Source organism: Neofelis nebulosa, chromosome 6, assembly GCF_028018385.1.
Source record: "Neofelis nebulosa isolate mNeoNeb1 chromosome 6, mNeoNeb1.pri, whole genome shotgun sequence".
Lineage (NCBI taxonomy): Eukaryota > Metazoa > Chordata > Mammalia > Carnivora > Felidae > Neofelis > Neofelis nebulosa.
The window spans coordinates 5,420,808-5,446,889 of record NC_080787.1 but is presented as its reverse complement, the minus strand read 5'-3'; the positions used below and the strand labels follow the sequence as shown (position 1 = coordinate 5,446,889).

Sequence of the window (26,082 nt, the reverse complement as noted above, 5' to 3'; positions counted from 1 at the left end):
GCGTCTCGGTGGCCACCCCGCCAACCAGCTCCGGCTCCCGCGAGCCCCGCCAGCCCTCCCGTTTGGGCGGCCTCGGGCACGCAGCAGTTCCGCCAGTTCCAGCGCTCGCCACCCGTGGCCCTCTCGGTGTTGGCCGCACCACAGGAGATGGTGGTTGTGGGGGTGATTGATTTACTCTTGACCGTCGTCTGGATTCTCGGAGTCGAGGAGGAGACGCGGACACGTGAACAAGTGACTACATAAAGCTGATGTGTAGCCGAAATGAAATAAATGTTTGTAAATCGACCAGGCTGTAGTGACCGCTGTGTACTTAGAACACAGACAACCGTACTAAGCCGAATAGGCGGCCCAGAAGGCATAGGAGAGCTGGCGTAGCGCGGGGAGCATCCGGGGAGAATCCGGGAGGAGCGCGGAGAGCATCGGAGGAGGATCCGGGGAGGAGCATCAGAGGAGGATCAGAGAGGAGCGCGGAGAGCATCGGAGGGTCACGGAGGAGCGCGGGGAGCATCGGACGAGGACCAGGGGAGGAGCGCGGGGAGAAGCAGGAGGAGAAGCACGACAGGACTGTGTGTGACCACTGCTGGATGGCGCAGGATGGGACTTGTACTGGTCCCTCAGCAGGAGTTAGGTGATTGGAGCACATGTTACTGTGGCTGTGGTCGCAGGATGGGAAGCATCTGAGACGAAGGGGGACCAGTGAGGAGACTACTTCCAGGAGCACAGGCGGCCAGGACCACCGAGTGCACGCTGACAGCCACGCGCCAGGCTCGCAGGTGGCGGGGACCACGCAGCGCACGCGGACGTCAGGCGCCGGGACCTCTGGTGGCTGGGACCACCGAGTGGCGGCCGGCGGCGGCTAGAGAGGCCCAAAAGTCCTTCGCGCAGCCGCAGCCCCGCCCCGCCCCGCCCCGGGGGCGCTACTTTCGGAAGTGTTGGGGTGCGGCGATCCGGCTCCCCTGGTCCGGGTGGGGTTGCCGAGGAGCCGCCTCCTCCCGCGAGGGGACCCGGGGAGGCAGCGCCCGCCTCCGGGTAGGTGCCGCAGCCTCGCAGTGTGTGCAATCGGGACTCCGGGGGACACACGCACGCACGCACGCACAGACACCCGCCGCGACGATGGGGGCCAGGTAGCGCTCCATTCGAAGACAAGGTCAGTGCCCGGGTCCTAAGTCTCTGTGCGGTCAGGCCGCCTGGTTCGACTCATCCCCCTGCCACGTATTGGCTTTGTGGCTTTTGGCCGGTCCCTTGACCTCTCTGTGCTTCACCTGACTGCTTTGTAAACCGGGGAAAATGATATCACCTAAGTCGTGGGGTTGTTGTGAGGCTTCAGCGAGTTAAGATGCGTAACACGCACCAGGCACAGAGTAAGAACGATTCAAAGATTTGCTGTTATCATTGCTATTGATACTTCTCATTATGACGGCCTGTTCTCTTTCATGAGTGATCTTGGCTTTTCTTACGTTTAAGTTTTAGGGCCATCTGTCAGTTTTCTTCGTGATGAACGATTTCTCTATTTTAGAAAGGAAAATAAAATACTCTCAAGAAGAGCCTGTCCCTAAGCAAAGACCCAAGCTGGTATGTGTTGTGATGCTGAGACTCCCCCAAGGCTTTAAAATTTGGGAGTGCCCCTTCCTCGAGGCGCCTGGATTCACTAGGAGCAGGAATGGTTTAACAGTGAAGGTTTCGGACCCCAGTGTTAGAGGTCACGGGTCCTGTCCCCGAGCTGCAGATCTTCGAGTTTGCAAGCCTCCAGGAGAGCCCTACGTGCTAGCCTGATGTATTTGTCTGTAACTTAGTGTTTCTACTTGTAGGTTTCCTTGTTACTATTATTTGGGAAACTGAGTTCATACCAACACCTGTAACTCCAGTCCTAATAACAGGACTTACACTCGATTTTGTTTCCATATTTGTAACTCTCTTCTATGATAGTGGGAAATTCTGCTCTCCTTATCTTCAAGATATTTACTTATTTGATCACACTTCCTGTTTATAGCAGGTCCCCCAATCCAGTGCCTTCTCACTCTGTTCATTTGGGCTTAGACCCCAAATACCACCGGTGGTGAAACCTGGATGGGGAATGTGAGATTGATGGTAGTGATGAATCAGTGCTAATCTTCCTGTCACACGTGCCTCCCCCCAGCTCTGGGGATGCCCTCCTCACACCACTTGGGCTCCCAGGTGGCTGGCCGAGGCCCTCTCACCTCGTGTGACCCCACCTAAATGCTTCTAGACTGTATTGGTCAGGAAGGGAAAAAGGAAGGTAGGATGTTAATTTTTAAATGGGGGGTGGGGGAATGTCTAACCTAGGTCAATGTAGAGAACACTACCATGAACCCCAGTATGCCCATCACTGAGCTTTAACAACTACTATCTATGTCCATTTTCTTTTTTCTTTTTTAAGTTTATTTTGACAGAGTGTGAGCAGGGGAGGGGCAGAAAGGGAGAGAGAGAATCCCAACCAGGCTCTGCACCATCAGTGCACAGCCCGACAGGGAGCTCAAACTTAAACAAACCGTGAGATCTTGACGTGAGCCAAGAACAAGAGTCGGAAGCTTAACCAATTGAACCACCCAAGAGCCCCTGTTTTGGCCGTTTTCTTTCATACCTCTATCCCCTCCTTCCTCTCTCTTTCTTTCCCTTGCCGCCCCCCCCCATCCTTCCTTCCCTTGTTTCCCTCTTTCTTTCAGTACTTTAAGGAAAATTCCAGCGATCATCTCTGTTCACCCATAAATACAACTACAGTACTTCAATGTTAATTTCTAACAAATAGAATTTTTAATGTAATCATAGCATTATCACACTCAACAAAATTGCCGGTAATTCCTTAATATTGTATTCAAATTTTCCTGATTGTTTGAAATATGTATTTTAAGATTTTATTTTGTTTTTATTTTTTTATTGTTTATTTTTGAGAGACAGAGCATGAGCAGGGGAGGGGAAGAGAGAGGGAGGCACAGAATCTGAAGCAGGCTCCAGGCTCTGAGCTGTCAGCACAGAGCCCAACTCGGGGCTGGAACTCATGAACTGTGAGATCATGACCTGAGCCGAAGTTGGATGCTCAACCGACTGAGCCACCCAGGCGTCCCTAAGATTTTATTTTTAAGTAATCTCTACACCTAACGTGGGGCTCAAACTCACAACCCCAGGGTCAAGAGTTGCATGCTCTCCTGACTGAGCCAGCCAGGCACTCCTGAAACGACCTTTTTACAGCTGGTTTTATTTTTTTCCCCTATAGGGTCCAAATACAATTTACCATTTGGATTTGGCTGATTTGTCTATTCAGTCCTTTTTAATCTATGACATTTTTCTTTCCCTCCTCCTCTCTTTTTTTTTTTTTTTTGATGTTTATTTGTTTTGAGAGAGCGAGCAGGGGAGGGGCAGAGAGAAGAGAGAGAATCCCAAGCAGGCCCCGCACTGTCAGTGCAGAGCCTGATAGGGCTCTCTCTTCCACTCTTCCCTTCTCCCTTTCCTGGATCAGTGGACTCATGGGGTGGGGGGAGTGGCAGGAAAGGTGGGAGAAGAGTTTTCTTACCTGTCTGTGCTAAAATTGGAGGGGACGGATCTATAATCCCATCCTCTTCCATTTATTCCAATAAATGCTTCTGTGTATCAGACAGCGTTCTTAAGTGCTTTACAGATATCATATGTGTAACTGCATGAAGTAGACCCTTTTGTTATCTCCCTTTTCGAGACAGGGAGACTGAGGCACCGAGAAGTTAATAGGCAACATGTCCAGCGTCACTCAGCAAACAAGTGGCAGAGGTGGGATGTGACCCTCATGTCCGTGTTCTAACCACGAGGAGGGTAGTTTACGCAGCCTGGTGCTGGCACTAGTTATGGTTAATGCCTGCTGTCCTGTGAGGTGGCTCTCCTGTGACCCTCCTGACATCTGACACTCCCCAGTGTCAGAGCAGTGGTCACCCTTCCCTTGGCTCCTCCTTGGGACTGTCTGCAGGGGACACAGACCCCCAGCCTGTTTGCACACCCTGCTGCTGCCGGTGTCCAACCAGGGGACCCCTGGGTCCCTACAGTGCCTGCCTCTGTTCCCTGGGGGCAGCTTTGCCCTGACTCACCTGCCAGGGGAGTCCCTCCTCTGGTCCCAAGTTACCCCCAAACTGAGACTAAGCACATTCTGTGAATGCAGGGTTTCTAAACTATGGCCCTTTAGCTCCCAAGGTAAAATTCAGCAATGTCTGGAGACATTTTTTCGATTGTCATAACTGGGAGTGGACGGAGCTACTGGCATTTAGTGGGCAGAGGACGGGGGGGTGCTGAACATCCTGCTCTACCGAGAAGCACCCCCAGCCTCCCAGACACACAGTTAATCCCACCAAAATGTCAGTGGTGTCCAAGTGGAGAATCCATGGCTTACAGAAATAACTAATTACCTAGTGCTTTTTTTTTTAAAGTAGGCTCCTCACCCAACTTGGGGCTTGAACTCACAACCCCAAGGTCAAAAGTCAAATGGTGTACTGACCGAGCCAAGCAGGCACCCTTTGTGTCTAATGCTTTTGCATTCATTCATCGGTTCACTTACTACGTGTCAGGACCTAGGAATACAAACATGGGTAAGCTAAAGACAGAGCTGTTGGCAGGAGGCTCACAGTCCATCAGGTTTGGCAGAATTTTAAATAGAGAACAAAGATGCACAAGGACTGTTGTTTTTCATACGAATTTGAGTACTCCGGTGTGCTTTCCATAAGCTCTCTTGTTTGGTTTTCCTGAGGAAGGTAGGAAGTGTCAGGGGAGGAGACCTCATTCTGCCTAAGAGGGTGGAAAAGGTGCTAGGCAGGGGGCATTTCAGCTTCAGAGCTGGCGTGGCTGGCCTGCAGAGATGTGACATCCTGGAAACGAATACGTTAAGCTGTCAGGGCAGCAGCTGGCCTCCTACAGATTTGGGCAAACTTTGTGCCCACTGAAAAGCCGATACCTCCGTTGACTGGACACCATCTGAGGGCCTTGGATGGTGAGCCCTACCTGAGCCCCCCTGGCTCCTTGGCTGGGTGCATTTAGCAGTTCTCAGCCTGCAGGACCAGAGTTTATTTACCAATTCATGGGGACAGAGGATGAGTAGTGGGTGTGAGAAGAAACAAGTGCTTTACTTGGGTAAGAATGCCAGCGGAAAGGGGCACCTGGGTGGCTCAGTCGGTTAAGTGTCCGACTTTGGCTTAGGTCATGATCTCACTGTTCATGAGTTGGAGCCCCATATCGGGCTCTATGCTGACAGCTCAGAGCCTGGAGCCTGCTTGGGATTCTCTCTCTCCCTCTCTCTCAAGAATAAACAAACATTAAAAAAAAAAAAAAAAAAAAGGAATGGCAGAGGAGGGACTTGATTAAGTATGTATTTTAGAAGAGGTCCCTTGGGGGGAAGGTGGGGAGGAAGAGAAGCATTGAAAGCAGAAAAGGCTAGAGACAGTGCTGAGGACCTGGGCCAGGACAAGGACAAGAGCAGACAAGAAGGGACAGCTCTGGAGACATCCCAAGGGTAGAATAGATGAGGGAAAACCTGGCAGGTGGTGCTGCTGTTTCTAGAGAATGCCAGACTGGGGAAGGAGCAGAGTAGGGGGAAGAAAACCAGCATGGTCTGAATTGGGTTTATTTGTAGGATTTCCAGCCAGAACTGCCTGGGAGGAAGTTCAGAATAGGGATTAGGAGTCTTTAGCCTAGAAGTGAGAGTTAAAATCTTGCAGGTGGTTGAAGACAGTCCTGGGGAAGAATGTGGAGAAAGGAAAGGGTGAAGAACAGAATGGAGAAAGGCCAGTGAACTATATGCTATTAGCTGACATGTACGTGCTACTTACCACCAGCCAGGCAGTGTCATAAGAACTGTATGCACAGGGGCGCCTGGGTGGCGCAGTCGGTTAAGCGTCCGACTTCAGCCAGGTCACGATCTCGCGGTCCGTGAGTTCGAGCCCCGCGTCAGGCTCTGGGCTGATGGCTCAGAGCCTGGAGCCTGTTTCCGCTTCTGTGTCTCCCTCTGTCTCTGCCCCTCCCCCGTTCATGCTCTGTCTCTCTCTGTCCCAAAAATAAAAATTAAAAACGTTGAAAAAAAAATTTAAAAAAAAAAAAAAAAAAAAAAAAAAAAAAAAAAAAAAGAACTGTATGCACATACTTCATGCTCCCAATATCCCTGGTACGGTGGGGGAGGTGAGGCAGAGATGTGGACTAATTTGCCACGGCCACTCAGTAAGGAAGCAGTGGAGCCAAGATCATGAGCCTGGCTGTCTGGCGGGAGAGTTCACCTGACCAGGCTGTAAATGGGGGCTGGAAAGAAACGGGAAGGAGACAAGCAGGAGTGGGGCCCGGGATCGGGGACAAGACTGTTTCCGGAAGTGGACAGCAGCATCAGCTTCTTGAGAAGCAGCCACGGAAAAGGCCAGCTGGGGGCGCACCTCTGGCACAGGAGCTCTCAGTGGTCACCGCTGGTGGCTTGCTGCTGACGGCGTGCCGAAGGCCAGCGGGAGTCTGGATGTTTCCTTTCAAGAAGTTCAGCTTGAAGGGGAGGAGGAGTGGCAGGGTGAGGATTGCTAAGGACGAGGTGCAGCCACTCGGTGCTGGTTTCCGCTGCTTTGATGTTTCTCACAGACACTAAAGGTCTCCAGCCCAAAGCTGGGAGGGGCCTAGGGAAGCCCTACTTTCAGCTGAATTTGGGTCAGTTTTATGCCTGTTGTTTGGTGAGACTCACCTCAGAGAGAACTGGGAGCCTCACTGGCAGGTGTCCAGGGCTTAAATCCAGTCCTACTGCTTTTGATTCAGGGCCTGCCTTTTCCTAATCTCTTCCCCCAAATGTGCGGCCTCGATGGCAGAAAAGGAGCTGGTATTCACTTTCCGCTGCTGCGTGACAATCTACACAATCTGTCTGCTTAAAATGACCAGATGTTCCCCATCCCGTAGGTCAGAAGCCAGGCAGGCTCAGCAGACTCCTCATCTTACAGTCTTCCAAGGCCAAATTCAGGGTGCTGGTAGGGCGGTTCTGGGGTGGGATCTGCTTACAAGCTCGTGGAAGTTGCTGGAATTCAGTTCCTTGTGCTCAGTCCAGGCATGAGAGCTACGAGCTACATCATCATATTCAAATCCTGGGACCTGGGCAGGACTCCTTGGGGTCTTAGAACTAGGCCACCCACAAAGCAGGCTGCAAATGGGATGATCTGAGCAGTCACTGTTTCTTTCCTGACTAGTCTTGAGATGGGGGGTGGGGGGTTTCAGGCCCACCCCCTAGGATCCCGTTGTGGGATTATGGTTTCAGGTGCTGCAGAGGATGGAGCTAGAAATCGCAGCTGCCCCCTGGCCATGTCTGGGCCCCCGGGCCTGAGCGGAGGGGGCTGCCAGCACTGTGCTGGTTAATAGTGATTTTCCACCGGTAGGATCCTCCTGCAGGAGCACGGCGGCCCACTAGAGCCAGATCCAGGATGGCTGGAGAATCGGCGGAGAGCACAGCCTGGGACGCCAAGTCCGCAGAGAACCACATGGGGCCTCTGGTGGTGAAGACGGAAGCGGGAGAGGCCTCTGCCCTCGTGCAGGACGCCAGCCCCCATCGGGGTCCTGAAGACTCCCGCCGGCGCTTCCGGGGCTTCCGCTACCCTGAGGCCGAGGGGCCCCGCGAGGCGCTGCGCCGGCTCCGCGAGCTGTGCCGCCAGTGGCTGAGCCCGGATATACACAGCAAGGAGCAGATCCTGGAGCTGCTGGTGCTGGAGCAGTTCCTGACCATCCTGCCCGCCGAGCTCCAGGCCTGGGTGCGGGGACAGCACCCGGAGAGCGGGGACGAGGTGGTGATGCTCCTGGAGCACTTGCAGAGACAGCTGGAGGCGCCGACACCGCAGGTAGAGGCCCCGAGCCCGGTTTCTAACCCAAGTCTCGGGGCGAGGGCGGGGCGTGCCGTCAACATCGGAACTTCTCCTTCTCTGTCTCTGTCTCTGTCTCTGTCTCTCTCTCTCTCTCTCTGCCACTCGGGTGGAGTCCCTGGGCCCCTCCTCGTAACACAATTTTTAGATACATGAAGGATCACAGAAGAACTCGATTATGTTGAAATACAGCCAGCAAAGCATTAAACAAACTAGTGACAACGTTATGCGTGCGTTTTTTAAAAATGTTGCACTAATCAGTAAGACCTGGGCACAGGCCCAATAGCCCAGGTGCAGTTTCAAAGTCGTTAGAAGCATGAGTGACTTTGACACTGTTCGTTGTGCTGTAATGTGGTGTGAAAACATCTGCAATTTTTCTTTTTAAAAAATTTTAAGTGTTTATTTTTGAGAGAGACAGAGCATGAGCGGGGAAGGGGCAGAGAGAGAGAGGGAGACACAGAATCCAAAGCAGCCTCCATCCAGGCTCTAAGGTGTCAGAGCAGAGCCCGATGCGGGGCTCGAACTGAGCCACCCAGGCGCCCCAAAACATCTGCAATTTCTCTTGGTGGCGAAGTGCCGTGGCTTATGCCACATGATTGCTGCTTCAATTTATAATAGAAGGGAAGGCCACGTTCCCTTAGAGGCTGGTAACAATAAAACTACTCCTTTCCTATTCCAAGTTCATGGACCACATGGGAGGAGTCCAAGGACCCCAGGCTAGAGAACACCCCTGGTGGAAAACAGGTTGATCTCCCCGCCTCTTCTTGCTTTGCCAGTCTGTTCTAAGGTGGTGTCCTCTGTGCACCAGTTAATGTTCCTTCAGGGGACTGCAGCCAGAGCCTCCTAACCACTGACCAGGAGGTACGGGTCTGCACTGGGGCCCACTGCCCGCGGGCCCTTCACAGCGAAGGCGTTTCAAGTCTCTTAGCTTCAGCCTCCTCAGTCATTACAGAAGATGTGGGGAGTTCTGAGCTGCACGTGAGAAAGTAACTTGACAAGTGCAATTTGCCCATAAATGCACGGAAGCCACCTTTTAGTGGGGATAGACCGTGTGTCCTGCGTTAGGTGATTTCACATTCTGTGATCTTTCTTGGTTCTCAAAACCAATAACAAAACCCTATAAACGAGAAATTATTACCCTCACTTGTCAGATAAGATAGGAGTATTTTGAGAGCGAGCACCGGTTCCCAAAAGTCTTTGTAAAAGCACGACGTATACAACGCGGGAGCACCTGGTAATGGCAAAGAGCCCGGGCTCTGGGGTCCCTCTGCCCGAGTGCCCATCCTAGCACCGCCACTTATTAGCTGGGTGACCTTGGGAAAACTGCTTACACTGTGTGTGCCTTCGCTTCCTCATCGGTGAAATGATCACGGTAACGGTACCCACCTCAAGGTTGTTGTCTGTGTTACCTGAGTTAATGTTTTTCGTGGCCCTGGAAACTGTGAGGCACGTGGGAAGTGCTCCAGAAATGTCTGACAAATAATGAAAACGAATGAATAACCTCTAGGTCCCAGGTGGTGGCCAGGGCCAAGAGCTTGTCTGTTGCGAGATGGGAGCACTGACACCTTCCCGCGGATCACGGAGTCCCCAGTTCCCGCCGGTGAGGGCTCTGCTCAAGCATGAATCTCTGGGATCACGGGCCTTACCAGGCACAGGTGAGTGTTCTCTTCTGGGCGCGTGAGCCTGCAGACTTCGTCCAGCTTCACTGACGATCATCTGATAGGGGCGCTGGCCGCGACTTTATTTGGCCATCACTGACGGACTCCACTTTGAGACTGAAAGGGAAATTTGAAACGGTGGTTTGGAAAGAATCGGTTCCCCATTCATGTAACATGTAATTCTGCCTCCTACGTGGTAGCCAGTGTGGTTGGTGCTGAGGACCGGCCGCTGGTGAGACAGAGTCCTTCCTGGTGGCACTGGGGTTTACATTCGAGTGGGGAAGACAGCACATACACACAACAGTACAGCTTCCGGTAGTGGTAAGTGCCAAGAAGAAAACGAACAGACTCTGTAAAGCCCGTCGGAATCTCCCACAGACCACAGGACTACCGCGGATTAGAGTATAAATGTCTAAACCCTGGGTCTCTTATGAAAATAGCAGGATTTACTCCACAGGACTGGCTGTATGTCCTGCGGTGTCTTCTCACGTGCCCTGAACGTGTCCCAAGACACACAGCACTGAGACGCCGGCCAACACGCAGTCCTGACTTCCAACACAGGCTGTAGCTAAACCAGCTGTTTTGTGCTCCATGTAAAGTTTGCCTCCTCCAGGGAGACCGCGGGTTCTTCTGGACGCTGAGCAAGTTCTGTACAAGCAGATGCCCATTTCTGCCTTCTGGTTCCAGCTTTATTTTGACTCTAGTTCTTCCAAACCAAAGCAGAAAGCCCTTAATGACCCCTAAAGGCATTTTAACCAAAATCTTACTCTTCTCCCCTTCGCAAGCAAAACCCAGAGTATCTTCAGATGAAAAGCTTGTTTTATGTGGTTTAAACTCACCATCCCTTCCAAGGATCCTGCCGTTTTTGCATAGATTTTGTGTGTCGGCAGAGCACAGCACAGGTCTCTAGGCCCCGGGACTGGAGTGGGTAGGGATCGGGCCTTTGGGAAGACACACTCTGTACGAAGTTCCAGGCCCAGTGTTTGAGCTTGGATTCCGCAGGCCAGGGAGGGAGGCTGAGTGCCAGGGACGTCTCATCCAGAGCTTCTTTCCTTCCTAGTTCTCCAGGGTCCTGGGCTTGCCCCGGGAGGGCGCTGCAGAGGAGACGCAGTGGTGGCGGCCAGGCTGCCCCCAGAGCCCCAGGTGAGCCGGAGCCCCTCCCTGCCCTTCGCTACCGTGGTGCATCCTGGGAGGGTCGCCCTCTCCCCGTCTACATCCTCCAGCCAAATGCCAGATGGGATGTCAACTTTCTCGTGTATGCTAGTGTCGTCTGTCGCTGTCTGACTTCCTGGTGCCTAGTTGGGAGCCTCGTCCTATTTCATGACTAGCTTGGGTGCCGTTTGCCAGACCCCTACTCCGTGTGCTTGGCCAGCCCCTTCTTCAGTGGGATCTTCTTCATCAGTAACGGTGATTCTGCAAAAGCAAACTGAAGCTTTTGTGGTGATGGTGCTTTTGTTCGGAAGGTTTTCTTTTGCTTTCCTGCCCTGTTACCGGGGGGTAACCACGTGGTCCCTTAGCTTGCCGGGACGGATACGGCATGCCCACGTGTCTCAACTAGTCACACGATCGCAACAGTCTGTGCTTAAACTGGACTGAACTTCTTACCCGGTCCTTCACGCCCTGGAGGCTCTGTGGTGTCCACTGGCTTCCCTGACTTTCCTCACTTCAGACCCACGTTTCACTGTATCTGAATAACTGTTAATACAAATGAGCCACCATCGCTAGTGGGGGTCAGTTCCGGTCCTTGCAGTGGCGTGGCCTTCGTTTTCCAAATCTCTTTACCTTCCGCCCTGGTGTCCGGATCATTTGTGTGGAGACGCGGGCGCCCGGGGTATTTGCGTGGAGACAGCAGTGTCTGGAGCACTTGTGTGGAGACCCCTGTCCTCACGTGCTGTCACTCTACTTCCGCAGTGGTTTTGTTGATGAAGCCGTCACTTAAGACCGGGAGAAGTAGCGTTAGGTGCCGCGCTGGCTTGGTCTGCGGAGCCTTCGGGGACTGTCCCCTCACCGCCTGAGCCCCTCTGCGCAGCACCCGGCTCCGGGAGGGACTCTGGGTAAGAGGAACTAGGAGGCCCGTGTGCCGTTTCAGGGCTTGCTGAAAACGGAAGACGTGGCCCTGGCTTTCTCCTCTGGCTGGGCGCAGCTGGATTCCTCTCGGGGGAGCTTCCACGGAGATGAAGGGCGGGAGAACCCCGGCGGCCCGACCTCCCCGGGTAAGACTGACGGGGGCTGGTTCGTCGTAGGCCTTCGTGGCTTCCTTTGTCCGTTGGAACCTACTGGGCTGTAAGACGCTGTCTGAATTCTGTCTGCGTTCAGAGCCACCGTTTCTGAACCCAGCTACTAACCACGTGCGTGACCCGATCTTTAACCCTCCCGGCCCGGCTCCCTTCCCTTTCCTGCTGCGTCCTGGCCGGGTTAAGTGGGACACGGCAGGTAGGGCCCCGAGCACAGGCCTGGCTCATAGCAGGGCTGTCACCGTCGGTCCCCTCTCTGTTGCTAGTTCCGACACAGGACGAGAGCTGGGGTGTCCTCAGGAAATGGGCCGTGGGACTGTAGGGCGAGAGCGAGAAGTGAGCTAGAGATCGGGGTGCAGGACACACGGGACAGCCTGACGCGTCTGAGCTCGTGCAGCTCGACCATGGTGCAGCAGGAGCTCTGGCTCAGATCTGTCAGCACCGAAGCCCGTCGTGTTGGGGCCCCTGCCTTCGTCTGGGATAAGAGCCAAGAGGACCGTCCCTGACCGACGATCGCTTTCTACGTGCCTGCTCTCCTTGTGTCGCACGGAACACTTCCAAGCCCTCGCGCGTGCCTGCTTACCGCTGCCATCTGCCCGGCCTTCCTCGAGTCCAGCCCCAGTGCAGGGCCCTGCCTTCGTCCTCAGGACTTAGAGCCTCTGCGAGTGTCCCCAGCACGGGCCTTCCCACCCTCCTCCACCCCCCGTCACCCTGCTTCCAATGACCCCAGGCCCGTTCTCAGTCTCCTTCCTCTCCAGCACCCGTTCTCCCCTTCGTCCCCATCCTCATTATTGTACAGAAACCCTCATCCCCGCGTATGTGGAACTGCAGTCACAGCTTTCCTGCGTGGCAGGGCATCACTGACCACGTGTGGCCCTTTGTTATTTCAGGTGGTGAAACAGAGGCCGAGATCCGGGCCCTGCCTGTGGACGAGGTCCGGCCGGTACAAGAGTCCGGGGGAATACCACGCCCCCTGCGTGAAGACACTGCCCAGATTCCTGAAGGCACTGAAGCTGCCGAATAGGAGGGCAGGTTCCCGAGAAAGCAGAAAACTGCCGCAGGAAGTAGGAGGCACTACTGTCATGAATGTGGAAAGAGTTTTGCTCAGAGTTCAGGCCTGACTAAACACAGGAGAATCCACACCGGGGAGAAACCCTATGAGTGTGAAGACTGTGGCAAGACCTTCATCGGGAGCTCTGCCCTCGTCATCCATCAGAGAGTCCACACTGGGGAGAAACCCTATGAGTGTGAGGAATGTGGCAAGGTGTTCAGTCACAGCTCAAACCTCATCAAACACCAGAGAACCCACACTGGGGAGAAGCCCTACGAGTGTGAGGAGTGTGGGAAAACCTTCAGCCAGAGTTGCAGCCTCCTTGAACATCACAAAATCCACACAGGGGAGAAGCCGTACCAGTGCAACATGTGTGGCAAAGCTTTTAGGCGGAATTCACATCTCCTCAGACACCAGAGGATCCACGGCGATAAAAATGTGCAGGATCGTGAATGTGCAGAGACCTGGGAGAGTCAGGGGAGGGTGGAAAGCCGGTGGGAAAACGTTGAGGCTCCCGCGTCTTACACATGTAACGAGTGTGACAGGAGTTTCACTCGGAGTAGAAGCCTTCTCGAACATCAGAAAATCCACACTGGTGAGAAACCCTATCAGTGTGACACGTGGGAAAGGCTTCACCCGAACTTCATACCTTGTTCAACACCGGAGGAGCCATGTTGGAAAGAAAGTTCTATCACAGTGAGCCACGTCGTACGTGCCAGAGTTGTTCATTCCTCACAGAACGGGGCTGAGGCTTTACTGACCGCTACATGCCATCTTGTTAGAAGGCTGAGTCTGGAGGGATGCATTGTCTTCTACATTCTAGAAGGTGGCTGGGAAACAGCTTGTTTGATAGGAGGCTCTGGGAGAGTTGTCTGGAAGAGGTAGGACATGAAATGATTGTTCTCACCTACTGGACTGAAATGGGCCTCCAGACTGGCCAGCACTTGATGACGTCTCCTGGCGAGATGGCTCTGATGTGGGGGCTGCTGCTGTGACTGTTCATTTTACATATAATGGATCCTCCACTGTCAGATTTGTGACATCTTATGCCTCCCAGTGTGCCTTAAACACAGGTGCTAATAAACATTAAATTTAACACTGAAATGACCTTCGTAGATCTGCATCACAATACCACCTAGATTTGTGAGGAACTTCTCATGAAACCTGGTGGAGCTTGTGTCTAATTCGGAGGCTCTAGACTCTGAGTTAATCTAGTGCATTTTTTGCCTATCAGAGGATTGGCAGAGTGGGGTGCGTGTGGGGTTACTGTGATAGAAGGAATCCAATTTCTTGACCAGACTAGGAATTTTCATGTGAATACCTCAAACAGGCTCTTCATCATTAAATCACTGTGAATGTGTGCCACTCTTGGGATTCCATTCGTTAATATCGCTACTCTTTGCAGAGAAAATAATCCTATGCGGACTGTATGAAAATTAAATCAAAATAAAATGATAAATTCTCTAATGCTCAGCATCTTTATTCTCACCTTTTCGTTCTCTTGGGCCCAGTGCTCTCTAAAGCTACAGACACTATCCTGCCCATAGCCCACTCCACCGAAAAGGATAGTAGACCGAGTCACGACCTATGCCTCCTAAGTTCAAACTTCCTTTAGGTCAGTAGATTCATACCAAATATTTAAAGCAAGTATTACTTAGGCTTCAAAATTCCATTATTAATGTGGGACCGTCTTGGTCTTAAATATTAATTTCCACGTCACCAATGTGGTACCATCTCCTTAATTATTCACGATGAGAATTTTAGCCATGAAGTTAATTCATGAGGCTATCTACTTTCCTTAATATTTAAAAAAAAAAATTTTTTTTTTTTAATTTTAGAAAGAGAGAGTGTGAGCAGGGGAGAGGGACATAGCAGGCACCATGCTCAGCACGTAGTCCAACACGGGGCTTGATCCCACGACCCTGGGATCATGACCTGAGCCGAAATCAAGTCAGACACTCAACTAAGCCACCCAGGCACCCCTATCACTTTTCTGAAGCACACTCTGTAGAGTGTCCTTTTTTCCCCTCATGATAGTCAAATTTTGTTGAGAAAAATTTTTGCAAGTCAGCATTACAGTGACCCTTGAACAACAGTGGTTTGAACTGCACAGGTCCACGTATTTGCAGATTTTTTTCGATAAATACAGTACTGTCAGTATATTTTCCTTACTATTAGTAACATTTTCTCTATTTAATGTAAGAAAATAGTATATAATTATATATAGCAAAAAATACATGTTAATTGACTTTATTGTTGTCTTCTGGGCAACAAGCTATTAGTAATTAAGTTTTGGGGGAGTCAAAAGTTATGTGCAGATTTTCAACTGGGCAGGGGTTGCTTTCCCAAGCCCCATATTGTTCAGGCGTCAACTGTAGTATTTTTATTTATTTATTTATTTTTGACAGAGAGAGACCGTTTGAGCAGGGGAGGGGCAGAAAGAGAAGGAGACATAGAATCCGAAGCAGGGTCCAGGCTCTGAGCTGTCAGCACAGTGCCCAACAAGGAGCTCGAACTCACAAACTGTGAGATCATGACCTAAGCCACAGTTGGATGCCCAACCGACTGAGCCACCCAGGTGCTCTTACTTTTCAGTTACTTTAAATCCGTGAGAGGTACAGCATCACACAGGTTTTGTGGCCCGTGGCCTTAGGAGGAAGGCTGCTTTGGAATTTGTCACGACCCATGCCACTGTTTCCCTAAGCACAAGTTACTTTTGCCCAGATTACCCTGGTTTTATTCGGTTTGCCACCAGGAATCACTGTGGTGTTCTCTGCTTTGCACACATAAGCACATCTCTTGCCTAGACAGAATTCAGTTCTGAAGCATAAACACCTTCAATTTTAAGAAGAGCTGTGTGCTCCCTCTGGTTCCGGAGACCCCACTTATAGCCAGCAAAAATGGCTTTGGACCACAGCCTTCCAGACATATTTGTCGTTTCAGGAGTCCTGAATCCACAGGCTCCAAGATGGTGGAAAGAGTCACAGAACAACACTTTTACATTTTGGTGAAGAACAAATTATTAACTGTTCCTTTAATCACCATGCTTTTGATACCAATTCTAAGAATCTTTGCCTAAATCTAGGTCCTGATTATTTCCTATGCTTTCTTCTAAAAGCTTTATAGGTTTTGGTCTTATATTTTCATCCATGATTCATTTTGAGCTGATTTTTGTCTAGGGTGTGAGATTTAGGCTGTTTTTGTTCTGTTTGACCTATGGACATCCATTTGTGCCAGCACCATTTTCTGAAAAGGCTATCCTTTCTCCCCTGAATTGCTTCTGCACCTTTGCAAAGAATCAGTTGGGCATTTCTGTGTGGACCTGTGGTCCACAGCACTGAACTCTGTTTGCACCACTGTGGATGGTAAGCTTACATCAGGCTCATTGACTCCTCCTACTTTATTCTTTTTCATATTTTAGTTTTTCCCAGATCCCTTGGCTTTCCATATAAATTTTAGAAGAAGCTTATCTGTATCTACGAAAACTCTTTGCTAAGATTTGATAGGATCTGTATCAAACCTGATTTATTGTCGGTGTAGGGAGAACAGATCCCTACTGTGTTGTGTCTTTTAATCCATGAACACAGTGTGTCTCCATTCATTCAGATCTTCTTTGCTTTCTTCTATCAGGATTTGGGGAACCCAGTTCCGAACTGAAGTCCACCAATGAACTTGGAATCAGATTCTTTCCAGGGGCCTACCAGGAAGAACCCAACTGGCTGACACCTTGATTCTGGCCCTTGTGAAACCTGGAGTAGAGAAACCAGCTGGGTTAACTGGGACTTCTGAGATAATAAATTTAGGTTGTTTTAAACTACCGAGTTTGTGGTAATCTGTTAAGATGGCAGTAGAAAATGAATAAAGATAATATAAGTGTCACCTGGGAACTTATTAAAAATTAAGATCCAGACCTACAGATACCGAATCTACATTTAACAGGATCCCAGGTGATTTGCTTATACTCATTTTTGAAAATCAGTGGTAAAACTTTGCCTGCTGTAGAAGTGAAACAAAGAAACTGAAAAAGAACCCAGGCTTGAATGTTCAAAGAAAGAAATTTTAATGACCAGAAAAGAAAAAGAACACCTTATAAGGAACGCGGGCCAAAGACTCTGGGTTCAGAGAGTCTTATTTTCCCCGTACCAGTCAGGGTTCAACCAGAGAACAGAGGATATCTGTCTAGCTACCTAATTACCATCTGTGTATCTGTCAACAGGCTTATGCCTTTGGGGGGCTGGCTAAACAGCCTTCATGAGGCTCCAAAGCCCACAAGCAGGTAGTCAGAAAGGGAAGATCACAAGCCAGCAAACCTGTCTGTTCGTTTGACATTTGTGACAAAGGTATCCTGTGGAAAGTGAACCTGTGTGGAGCTGAACACACAGGGCTGGGTCAGGAGTCAACCAGAAGGAAGATCCAGGTACCTGAGACCAACCGGGTGAGCCAGCGGCTTAGCAACAGCACCTGTGTGCCACCTAGTGGCTGCGGCCTCCTGCCTGCCCGGTAACTCTCAAGGGACCATCTTTGCAGCCCATCCTAATCGCAACATACTCGAAAGAGGATTCTGGGGAGTGTAGTTTAGCTTGGCCAAGCTGACGCAACATAAGCCATCAAAATCCACCCCTGCGACGTGGTACCAATACCCATTTCCTTAACCATACTTAGTCGCCTAATAAAGACAGTTACAAAACTGCACTTCTGTCTAACCGATACTGGAACCCTCATAGAACCATCACCACACTCTGTCCTCAAGAAACAATACAAAGTCCCTCTCCCTCTCCTTACCCCTCCCCTACTTTTTTTTTTTTTTTGTCTTTGCTGATGTTCATTCATCTCCTACCTGATTCACTCCTTTTGAAACCCCATAACCCAAATACTGAAGTATAAACTTAACTTTATATCGACATGTTGCCAGCAACAGGTGTTAAATGATAAGGAGAGACAACAAAAAATCTGGTTGATACACATAAACATTCATAGCAAAACAAGAAACAGTCATAACTACCACTGTGCTTTTTTTTGCAACTAGTCACATGGTCTTCACTGTTATTTGTAACAACCTTCTTTCACTATCCATTCCATGTTCCCATTGCCCCAGCAATCACCTCAGCTGCTTGTGGTTCTCTGCCCCGTGGAGTGACCCAAGCCTTCATTCCCAAAGAGACTGAGGCCCGTGCTGGGTTGTCACAGTCATCCACTGACGTTAACCACAGGTGATATAGCACTGAAATATGCCCAGAAACTCCTGGATTCCTCCTTATTCCTCATTGTCTAGTACCAACCCACTTTCCCCTTGGGGTGATAAGTCACCCCAGCCAGTCTTGTGACACTTTGTTGATTCAGGGGCATTGTGGAGCCCAAAGCGGCCAGCTATCAGTCTCAACTTCCAGTCAATGGAATCCTTGTGGTGCCAGGTGGTGTCGTCTAGGTGAGCATTCCTCCCTAGACCAGCAGAAACTAAGGTCAGTATCAGAAATAAAAATTTTGCTAGTGCGTTTCTGGTAGGGGTAGAGTGAGTGAAGTATCTTCTATTTCTACCCCTTGATTTCTGGACTTTTTGACCCTCCCTATGGGAGAAATAGAATCATATATTAGATGTTGATTTAGAGCATATATCGCATCCTGGAAAACAATACCAATTCTGCAAAGCATGTCCACTTAGCTGAGCCATAATTGAGGCTTTAAAATGCCACTTTACTGTTTTATCAAGCCACGTGCTTCAGGATGATGAGGACTATGGTAAGACCAGGGAGATCCATGAACACAGTCCCAGTGTCCACTTCGCTTGCTATGAAGTGGGTTCCCAGGTCAGAAGTGATGCTGTGTGGGGCACCTGGGTGGCTCAGTCGGTAAGCATCTGGCTTCAGCTCAGGTCATGATCTCATGGTTCATGAGTTCCACATCGGGCTCTGTGCTGAAAGCTCAGAGCCTGGATTCTGCTTCGGATTCTGTGTCTCCCTCTCTCTCTGCTCCTCCCCCACTCGCACTCTGTCTCTCTCTCAAAAATAAACAAACATTAAAAAAAATTTAAAAAGAAAAAAAAAGAAAAGTGACACTGTGTGGAATACCATGATGGTGGATAAGACATTCTGTAAGTGCACAGAAGGCAGCTTCGGCAGAAGCACTGCAGGCCAGGAAGGCAAATCCATATCCAGAGTAAGTGTCTATTCCAGTGTGAACAAAACACTTCCCTTTCATGGTGGAAGCAGCTGAGTGTACTTAAGGAGCTGGCTGATCACACCGAGAAATGATGCATCCTGAGAGTTTAGTGTCGGTTTCTGTTGTTGACACATAGATTACTCAGCAGCGGCTCTAACAAGGCTGGCCTTGGTGAGTGGAAGTGAGCCCATGCGTAAACTCAATCCCTGCATCCATGGCCACTTTGTTCAGGACCCCATTAAGCAACAACAGGAGTATCTACGGAAAGAGGCTGACAACTATGACACAGGTCACCCTACCCGCCCAATTATTAAAATCCTCTGCTGAGGTCACCCTTTGGTGAAACACTTAATGGTACATGTGTAACTTCATGTTCTTGCTCATTTGGAGAGGTCTATTCAGTATTCCCCAGACCTCCTTCTAATGGTTCCTTGAACATTTCAGCCAAACCAAGAACCACAACCCAAAATTGTTAGACTCCTACTTCTGGCCATCTCTCTCCTAAACAAAATAAACAACCAGGGGCACTGCTTGAAGTTAGGTCTCCTGGGGAACTTCCTTTTATCACTGTTCTAGACTGTCCATCCCAGAGTAGGCCTATAGTGCTGCAATGGTCTGCTTTTGTAGATGTCATGCAGATTCATCCGTAAACCAGGCCCGAGTTGTTTTCTTACTCCTTCAACTGGTCATAGAGAACTCCTCATGAGGCTATAGGTTCAGGCAAATAGAGAAGTAATGCAACAAGAGTAAAGGTCTTGAGTACTTGGGTCACTTCCTCATGCAACTTACATTTGTCCGCAAGACTGCTCAAGCCTGACCATATGTATACAACTTCCATTTGATAATGAAGCTGCTGTGCGTGCCCAATTTTAAGGCTTGGTATATCGGATAACATCCAATTCATGATGAACAGATCAGGTTACATGACAACTTAGTGGTCTGTGCCCAAACATTTATTCTCTAGTAAGGTCCAGTAGCAAGCCAATAGCTGTTTCTCAGAAAGAGAATAAGTATTTGAAAAGAATGGCATGGCTTTGCTCCAAAACCCTAAGAGTCTGTTCTGTGATTAACCTATAGGAATCTGCCAATGTCCTTTTTTTTTGAAAGTTTTTATTTAAATTCCAGTTGGTTAACACAGTGTAATATTAGTTTTAGGTGTACAATATTATGATTCAACATTTCCATACAACACCCAGTGCTCATCACAACAAAGTGCCCTCCTTAATCCCCATCACCCATTTAGCCCATCCCCCCCCACCCAGCTCCCCTCTGGTGACCATCAGTTTGTTTTCTTTTTTTTTTTTTTAATTTTTTTTCAACGTTTTTTATTTATTTTTGGGACAGAGAGAGACAGAGCATGAACGGGGGAGGGGCAGAGAGAGAGGGAGACACAGAATCGGAAACAGGCTCCAGGCTCCGAGCCATCAGCCCAGAGCCTGACGCGGGGCTCGAACTCACGGACCGCGAGATCGTGACCTGGCTGAAGTCGGACGCTTAACCGACTGCGCCACCGAGGCGCCCCCATCAGTTTGTTTTCTACAGTTGAGTCTATTTCTTGGTTTGCCTCTCTTTTCCCTCTTTGCTCGTTTGTTTTGTTTCTTAAATTCCACATGAATGAAATAATATATTTGTCTTTCTCTGACTTATTTCACTTAGTATAATCCTCTCTAGCTCCATCCATCATTGCAAATGGCAAGACTTCATTCTTTTTTATGGTTGAGTGTGTATACATATATATATATATATATATATATGTATACACACACACACACACACACACACACACACACACATACACATACATATTACATCTTTATCCATTCTTCAGTCGATGGACACTTGGGCTATTTCCAAAATTTGGCTACTGTATATAATGCTGCTATAAACATCAGGGTGCATGTATCCCTTTGAATTAGCATTTTTATATTCTCTGGATAAATACCTTCCAGCAAATTGCTGCATGGTACAGGTAGCTCTATTTTTAACTTTTTGAGGAACCTCCATACTGTTTTTCAGAGTGGCTGCACCAGTTTGCATTCCCACCAGCAGTGCAAAAGGGTTCCCTTTTCTCCACATTGTTGCCAACATGTTGTTTCTTGTGTTGTTGACTTTAGCCATTCTGACAGATGTGAGGTGATAGCTCACTGTAGTTTTGATTTTCATTTCCCTGACGGTAAGGGACGATCAACATCTTTTCATGTGTCTGTTGGCCATCTGTATGTCTTCTTTGGATAAATGTCTATTCATGTCTCCCCACCCCACTTTTTCTTTAAAGTAGGCTCCATGCCCAGTGTGAAGCCCAAGGCAGGTCTTGAACTCATGACTCTGAAATCAAGACCTGAGCTGAGATCAAGAGTTAGACGCTTAACCAACTGAGCCACCCAGGCACCTTTTTTTTTTCCCTACTCATGTCTTCTGCCCATTTTTTAAACTGGCTTATTTATTTTTTGGGTGTTGGGTTTTAAAAGTTCTCTATGTATTTTGGATACTAACCCTTTATCAGATATGTCATTTGCAAATATATTACCCCATTCCATAGGTTCCCTTTTAGTTTCATTGACTGTTTGCTTTGCCGTGCAGAAGCTTTTTCTTTTAAGTGTCCATAGTTTATTTTTGCTTTTGTTTCCCTTGCCTCAGGAAACATATCTAGAAAGAAGTTGCTACAGCTTATGTTAAAGAGGTTACTGCCTATGTTCTCTTCTAGGATTCTGATGGTTTCCTGTTTCACATTTTAGGTCTTTAATCCATTTTTTTAATTAAAAAAATTGTTTTTAAATTTATTTTTGAGAGAGAGAGAGAGAGAGACAGAGTACAAGTGAGGGAGCAGAAGAAAGAGGGAGACACCAAACCCAAAGCAGGCTCCAGGCTCTGAACTGTCAGCACAGAGCCTGACATGTGGCTCGAACTCACGAACCATGAGATCATGACCTGAGACGAAGTTGGACACTCAACCGAGCCATCCAGGAGCCCCAGGTCTTTAATCCATTTTGAATTTATTTTTGTGTATGATGTAAGAAAGTGGTCTGGTTTCATTCTTTTGCATGTTGCTGTCCAGTGTTCCCAGCACTATTTGTTGAATAGACTTTTTCCCATTGGATAGTCTTTCCTGCTTTGTTAAAGATTAATTGACCATATAGTTGTGGCTTCATTTCTAGATTTTCTATTCTGTTCTATTGGTCTAAGTGTCTATTTTTGTGCCAGTACCATACTGTTTTGATTACTATAGCTTTGTTTATATAACTTGAAGTCCAGAATTGTGACGCCTCCAGCTTTTTTTTTTTCAAGTTTGTTATGGCTTTTCAGCATCCTTTGTGATTCCATACAAATTTTAGAACTATTTATTCTAGCTCTATGGAAAATGCTGTTAGTGTTTTGACAGAGATTGCACTGGGATATGCCAGTGTTTTTAAGAAACATCTCTATCTAACACTGGATACGCTCTATTATGTGGGAGGAATTTCTAGTTCCTAAAAGAGCAGCACTTAAAGGGGCTGTAATCTGGGGCACCTGAGTGGCTCAGTCGGTTAAGTGGCCGAATTCGGCTAAGGGCATGATCTTGCAGTTTGGGGAGTTTGAGCCCCATGTTGGATTCTGCACTGACAGCTCAGAGCCTGCTTGGGATTCTGTCTCCCTCCCCCTCTGCCCCTCCCCAGCTCATGTGTGCTCTCTCTCTCTCTCTCAGAAATGAATAAATAAACTTTAAAAAGAGGGGGGGAGGGCGTAATCCAACCTACTTAAAAGGAGAATCTGGAAAGTTTGGGTTATTTTAGAGAGTAGGGAGCCAAAGATGGATTTGACTTAAATGGCCTTTAGATAAGCATGTAAAGAAATGGTCATTGGTAAAGGCTGGGTGCTACTAGACATCTAACAGGGAGGAAAGTAGGTGAAGAGACAAGTACTAGTATTTAGTGACTATCCTCTGTATGCCAGGTACTGTGCTGGGCTTACATTTATGATGCTTATATTGATGCTCGAATTCCTACAAGTGACCAATTTAGGTATTATAATCTGTTTACAAATGAGGAAACTGAAGTTCAGAATAGTTCAGTGACATATGCAAGAAAAAAGGAAGAAACTAAAGCTTTTTTTTACTTAAACATAGGTCTCTAACTCCAAAATTCATATGCCTTTCACTACTTTGGCCAATTAACTGAAAGGAAGAAAGTAGCCGTAGATTGCAGGGAGGACTATCATTTAGGAAAACTAGATGGAGGAGGGAATAAAGGGGAAAGGGGGGGTGAAAAAGGCAGATAGTTACTAAATGAGCAAGATGGCTGCCCTTCAAGGAGTAAAAGCAGGGCAAGTTAAAAGGTGTCATTGTGAGTGCTGGCCTCCTATACCTACATAGGCATGCATTTTGAGGGAAATAGAATTAAAAAAAATTTTTTTAACATGTATTCATTTTTGAAAGGCAGAGAGAGACAGAGCGTGAATGGGGGAGGGGCAGAGAGAGAGGGAAACACAGAAACAGAAGCAGGCTCCAGGCTCTGAGCTGTCAGCACAGAGCCCGACACAGGGTTTGAACTCACGGACCTCAAGATCGTGACCTGAGCCGACGTCGGCCGCTTAACTGACTGAGCCACCCAGGCGCCCCGGAAATAGAATTTTTAGAAAATAGTTACACATGCAAAGTTTTGTCACCGTAAAACTGAAAGGCAACAAATGAATCTAAAAAGAAAATCCACAAAGGGTGCTCCATATGAGATAGATATGCATGGACAGTCAGACTTAGACACACCAAATAAACAAGACTACAAGGGGCACCAACAAGGATTATGTCTTCTGCCCCAAAAGCCATCTTCTAGGGGAGGTTTTACCCATACAGAGTTAGAAAGTAAAACACGTTGCTACCCAGGCCCCCAAATATATACATTTTTGGAGATGTAAATTTTAAATGATATTAATGACTGATTCTTCGGCTAAATTATACTTCCTTATTTGAATATGTACAATTTAGTTGGTACATATATCTTTTAAACCCTCAAGTTATTCAGTGGATGCCTCAGAGTGACTGGATTTCTGTTAATAGAAAAGGTTATGTCCTAGCAATAATCCTGTGTAATTAATGTTTTGTACCTTCCCCAAAAGATGTGTTAAGTGATTAAGGACTCTAAGTATGTTGAATTCCATCTTTTGCTAGTAACACTAAAAATGTGAAGAACATGAAAATGGAGTAGCTAAAATGTCAGAAAACAGAAAATTGTTAATCCCATTTGTCTCATTCCAAGTCCAATAGCAAATATCCCAGACCTGATATCCAAGTAAGTCCGAACGACTCCTACAAAACCCGAAACAACCAACCAGCAAAAATTCCCAGCAAACAAAAACAACCTAAGAGTGAAGCATGTGAGCTAAAGCATTCTCAATGAGATCACAAACACTCCATTTTCCTTTTCATTTCACATTTTAATTTCTACCTGCATTATTTCCAGGGAACAGAGTGTTGTGTTTTTTAGCTCTGTATTCCCTGAAAAATCCAATGTAACCTCAAGTCATTTGGCCACTGATGTCTGTGATGCTGAAACTGGATGCTGGGTAAAAATCAGTATAATAAAACAACCCAGAGTGCCTACTGGTGAGAGGCAAAAATGATTACATTAGCACTTTCTGTCACTGCTAGCCATGTGGTTCTTTGCTATTTATGTTATACATACATACATACATACATACATACAATTAGCTCTCCTTTTTTCCCTGTTGCCCTAAAAGCCTCTCTCTGCTAAGAATCTCTACCTCCAGCGTCCAGCTCAGTGCCCTACTCAGAAGCATTTACTGACACAGCTTAACTAATCACAGAAAATCTGTTTCCTTTCTTTGTCATAAGGTTCTGGCAAGAACCTCATTCATTCATTCATTCATTCATTCATTCATTCATTCATTCATTCGAGAAACACTGAGTTCCTACTACGTCCCAGGCCTGTTTTAGGCGCCCCAGATGCTGCCTGAACAAAATAGTAACAGTCGACACGTACAGTTGTTAACTCCCGCCAGGCACGGTTCTGGGCAATTTACATTTCTTACTCACGAGTTAAAAACAGACACGAATCTCTGCCGTCGGGGGCTCAGACCCATGTCGGGGTGGGAGTGAGTTGGCTGTGAGGCAATAAGCAACAGACGAAAACGAAGAGCGGGTTCTAGAGGACACGAAGCAGTAGGAGCTGTATGAAGAGCAGCAGGGATGCACGTAGGACAGGCCTCCCTGAGATGACCCCTGAGTCCCGCAGGCCACGGAGCGGGGCCCGGACCCTCCACCCGTGGCCGAAGCCTCCCAAAGGCCATGCCGCGGCTCCCCAGCCACCACGCGCGGTCCCGCCCCGGGCCGACTTCGGTGCGGGGCCGCCGGGGAGGGGCCAGGAGGGAAGGACGATGGAGGCCTCCCCGGGCCCGACCCCCAACTCCGCGTCCTCCCGGGGCTCCCAGCCCTACCTGCAGAAGACGGCAACCGAGAACAGCTTCCGCAGCGCGCCCCCGGCCACCGCGGGAGCCGCCGCGCTTTGCGTCTGCCGGATGCGCTTCCGGGCCGCTCTAGGATGGCATGAAGGTCCCTAACTCGATGGTTGTCTTGAGGACGTTGTAGGGAGCGGCTGGCTGGGCCTAGCGGGCCACGGGGTGCCGTTCTCCAGGCTCGCCTTCCCTTTCCCTGCCAAAGCTGGCGCTCTGCACCCCTTCCTCCCGCGGACTGTGGGGGCTCAACTCCGTTTGTAAGCCTATAAGGCTTTCCTTATAGGGTTGTTTGCCCACTTGACCAGGCTTGTTCTATATGGTCCTTTAGCAAGTAAGTGCTTTGTGAGTACTTGCTAGATAAAAATAGCGCCTTACCCCTACCGGCCTGCTACTTATCTGTCCTGCCTTTGATCAGGGACCAGCCAATGAACATGCAAGATCCAAAAGAAGTGCCTTGCTCGTAGGAAATATGAGTGGGCAGCCCCGTTGATTCTTCTTCCTCCTCCTGGTTCTTTCTCCTTTCTTCCCCCTTCTTTCTGTTAATATACCCTGCTGAGAAAACAAACTTCCCACAGAAAAACTTTGTAGGGTATTAAATTCAATACTGGTGGGGACATGAGTCAAAGGATGACGATTTCAGCGTTTCATTTCCTGGTTGAGAGAATACAGCCTAAGGAATCAGGTAGTACATTTAAAAAGCT

General features: G+C 48.7%; 1 protein-coding gene, 2 long non-coding RNA genes and 1 pseudogene across 3 annotated transcripts; 1 reads left to right on the top strand and 3 right to left on the bottom strand.

Annotated features, from left to right (window-relative positions):
• Window positions 1-31: 31 nt before the first annotated feature.
• Window positions 32-13,725, top strand: LOC131513590 (zinc finger protein with KRAB and SCAN domains 4-like). Its single transcript, XM_058732691.1, is given in 8 exon segments — window positions 32-1,572; window positions 2,685-2,738; window positions 7,362-7,817; window positions 9,346-9,493; window positions 10,557-10,639; window positions 11,586-11,709; window positions 12,621-13,401; window positions 13,403-13,725. Coding segments are annotated over 8 exon segments (1,803 nt in total). The 5' UTR covers window positions 32-1,494; the 3' UTR covers window positions 13,482-13,725.
• LOC131513605 (uncharacterized) lies at window positions 8,206-25,773 on the bottom strand. Its single transcript, XR_009262671.1, has 2 exons — window positions 25,364-25,773; window positions 8,206-9,613 (listed from the first exon to the last, which is right to left on the bottom strand). It is a non-coding gene; the product is annotated as an uncharacterized LOC131513605 (long non-coding RNA).
• LOC131513603 (large ribosomal subunit protein eL33-like) lies at window positions 13,721-20,208 on the bottom strand (annotated as a pseudogene).
• LOC131513608 (uncharacterized) lies at window positions 22,120-25,357 on the bottom strand. The gene is made up of 2 exons (XR_009262674.1): window positions 23,685-25,357; window positions 22,120-23,484 (listed from the first exon to the last, which is right to left on the bottom strand). It is a non-coding gene; the product is annotated as an uncharacterized LOC131513608 (long non-coding RNA).
• Window positions 25,774-26,082: the final 309 nt, after the last annotated feature.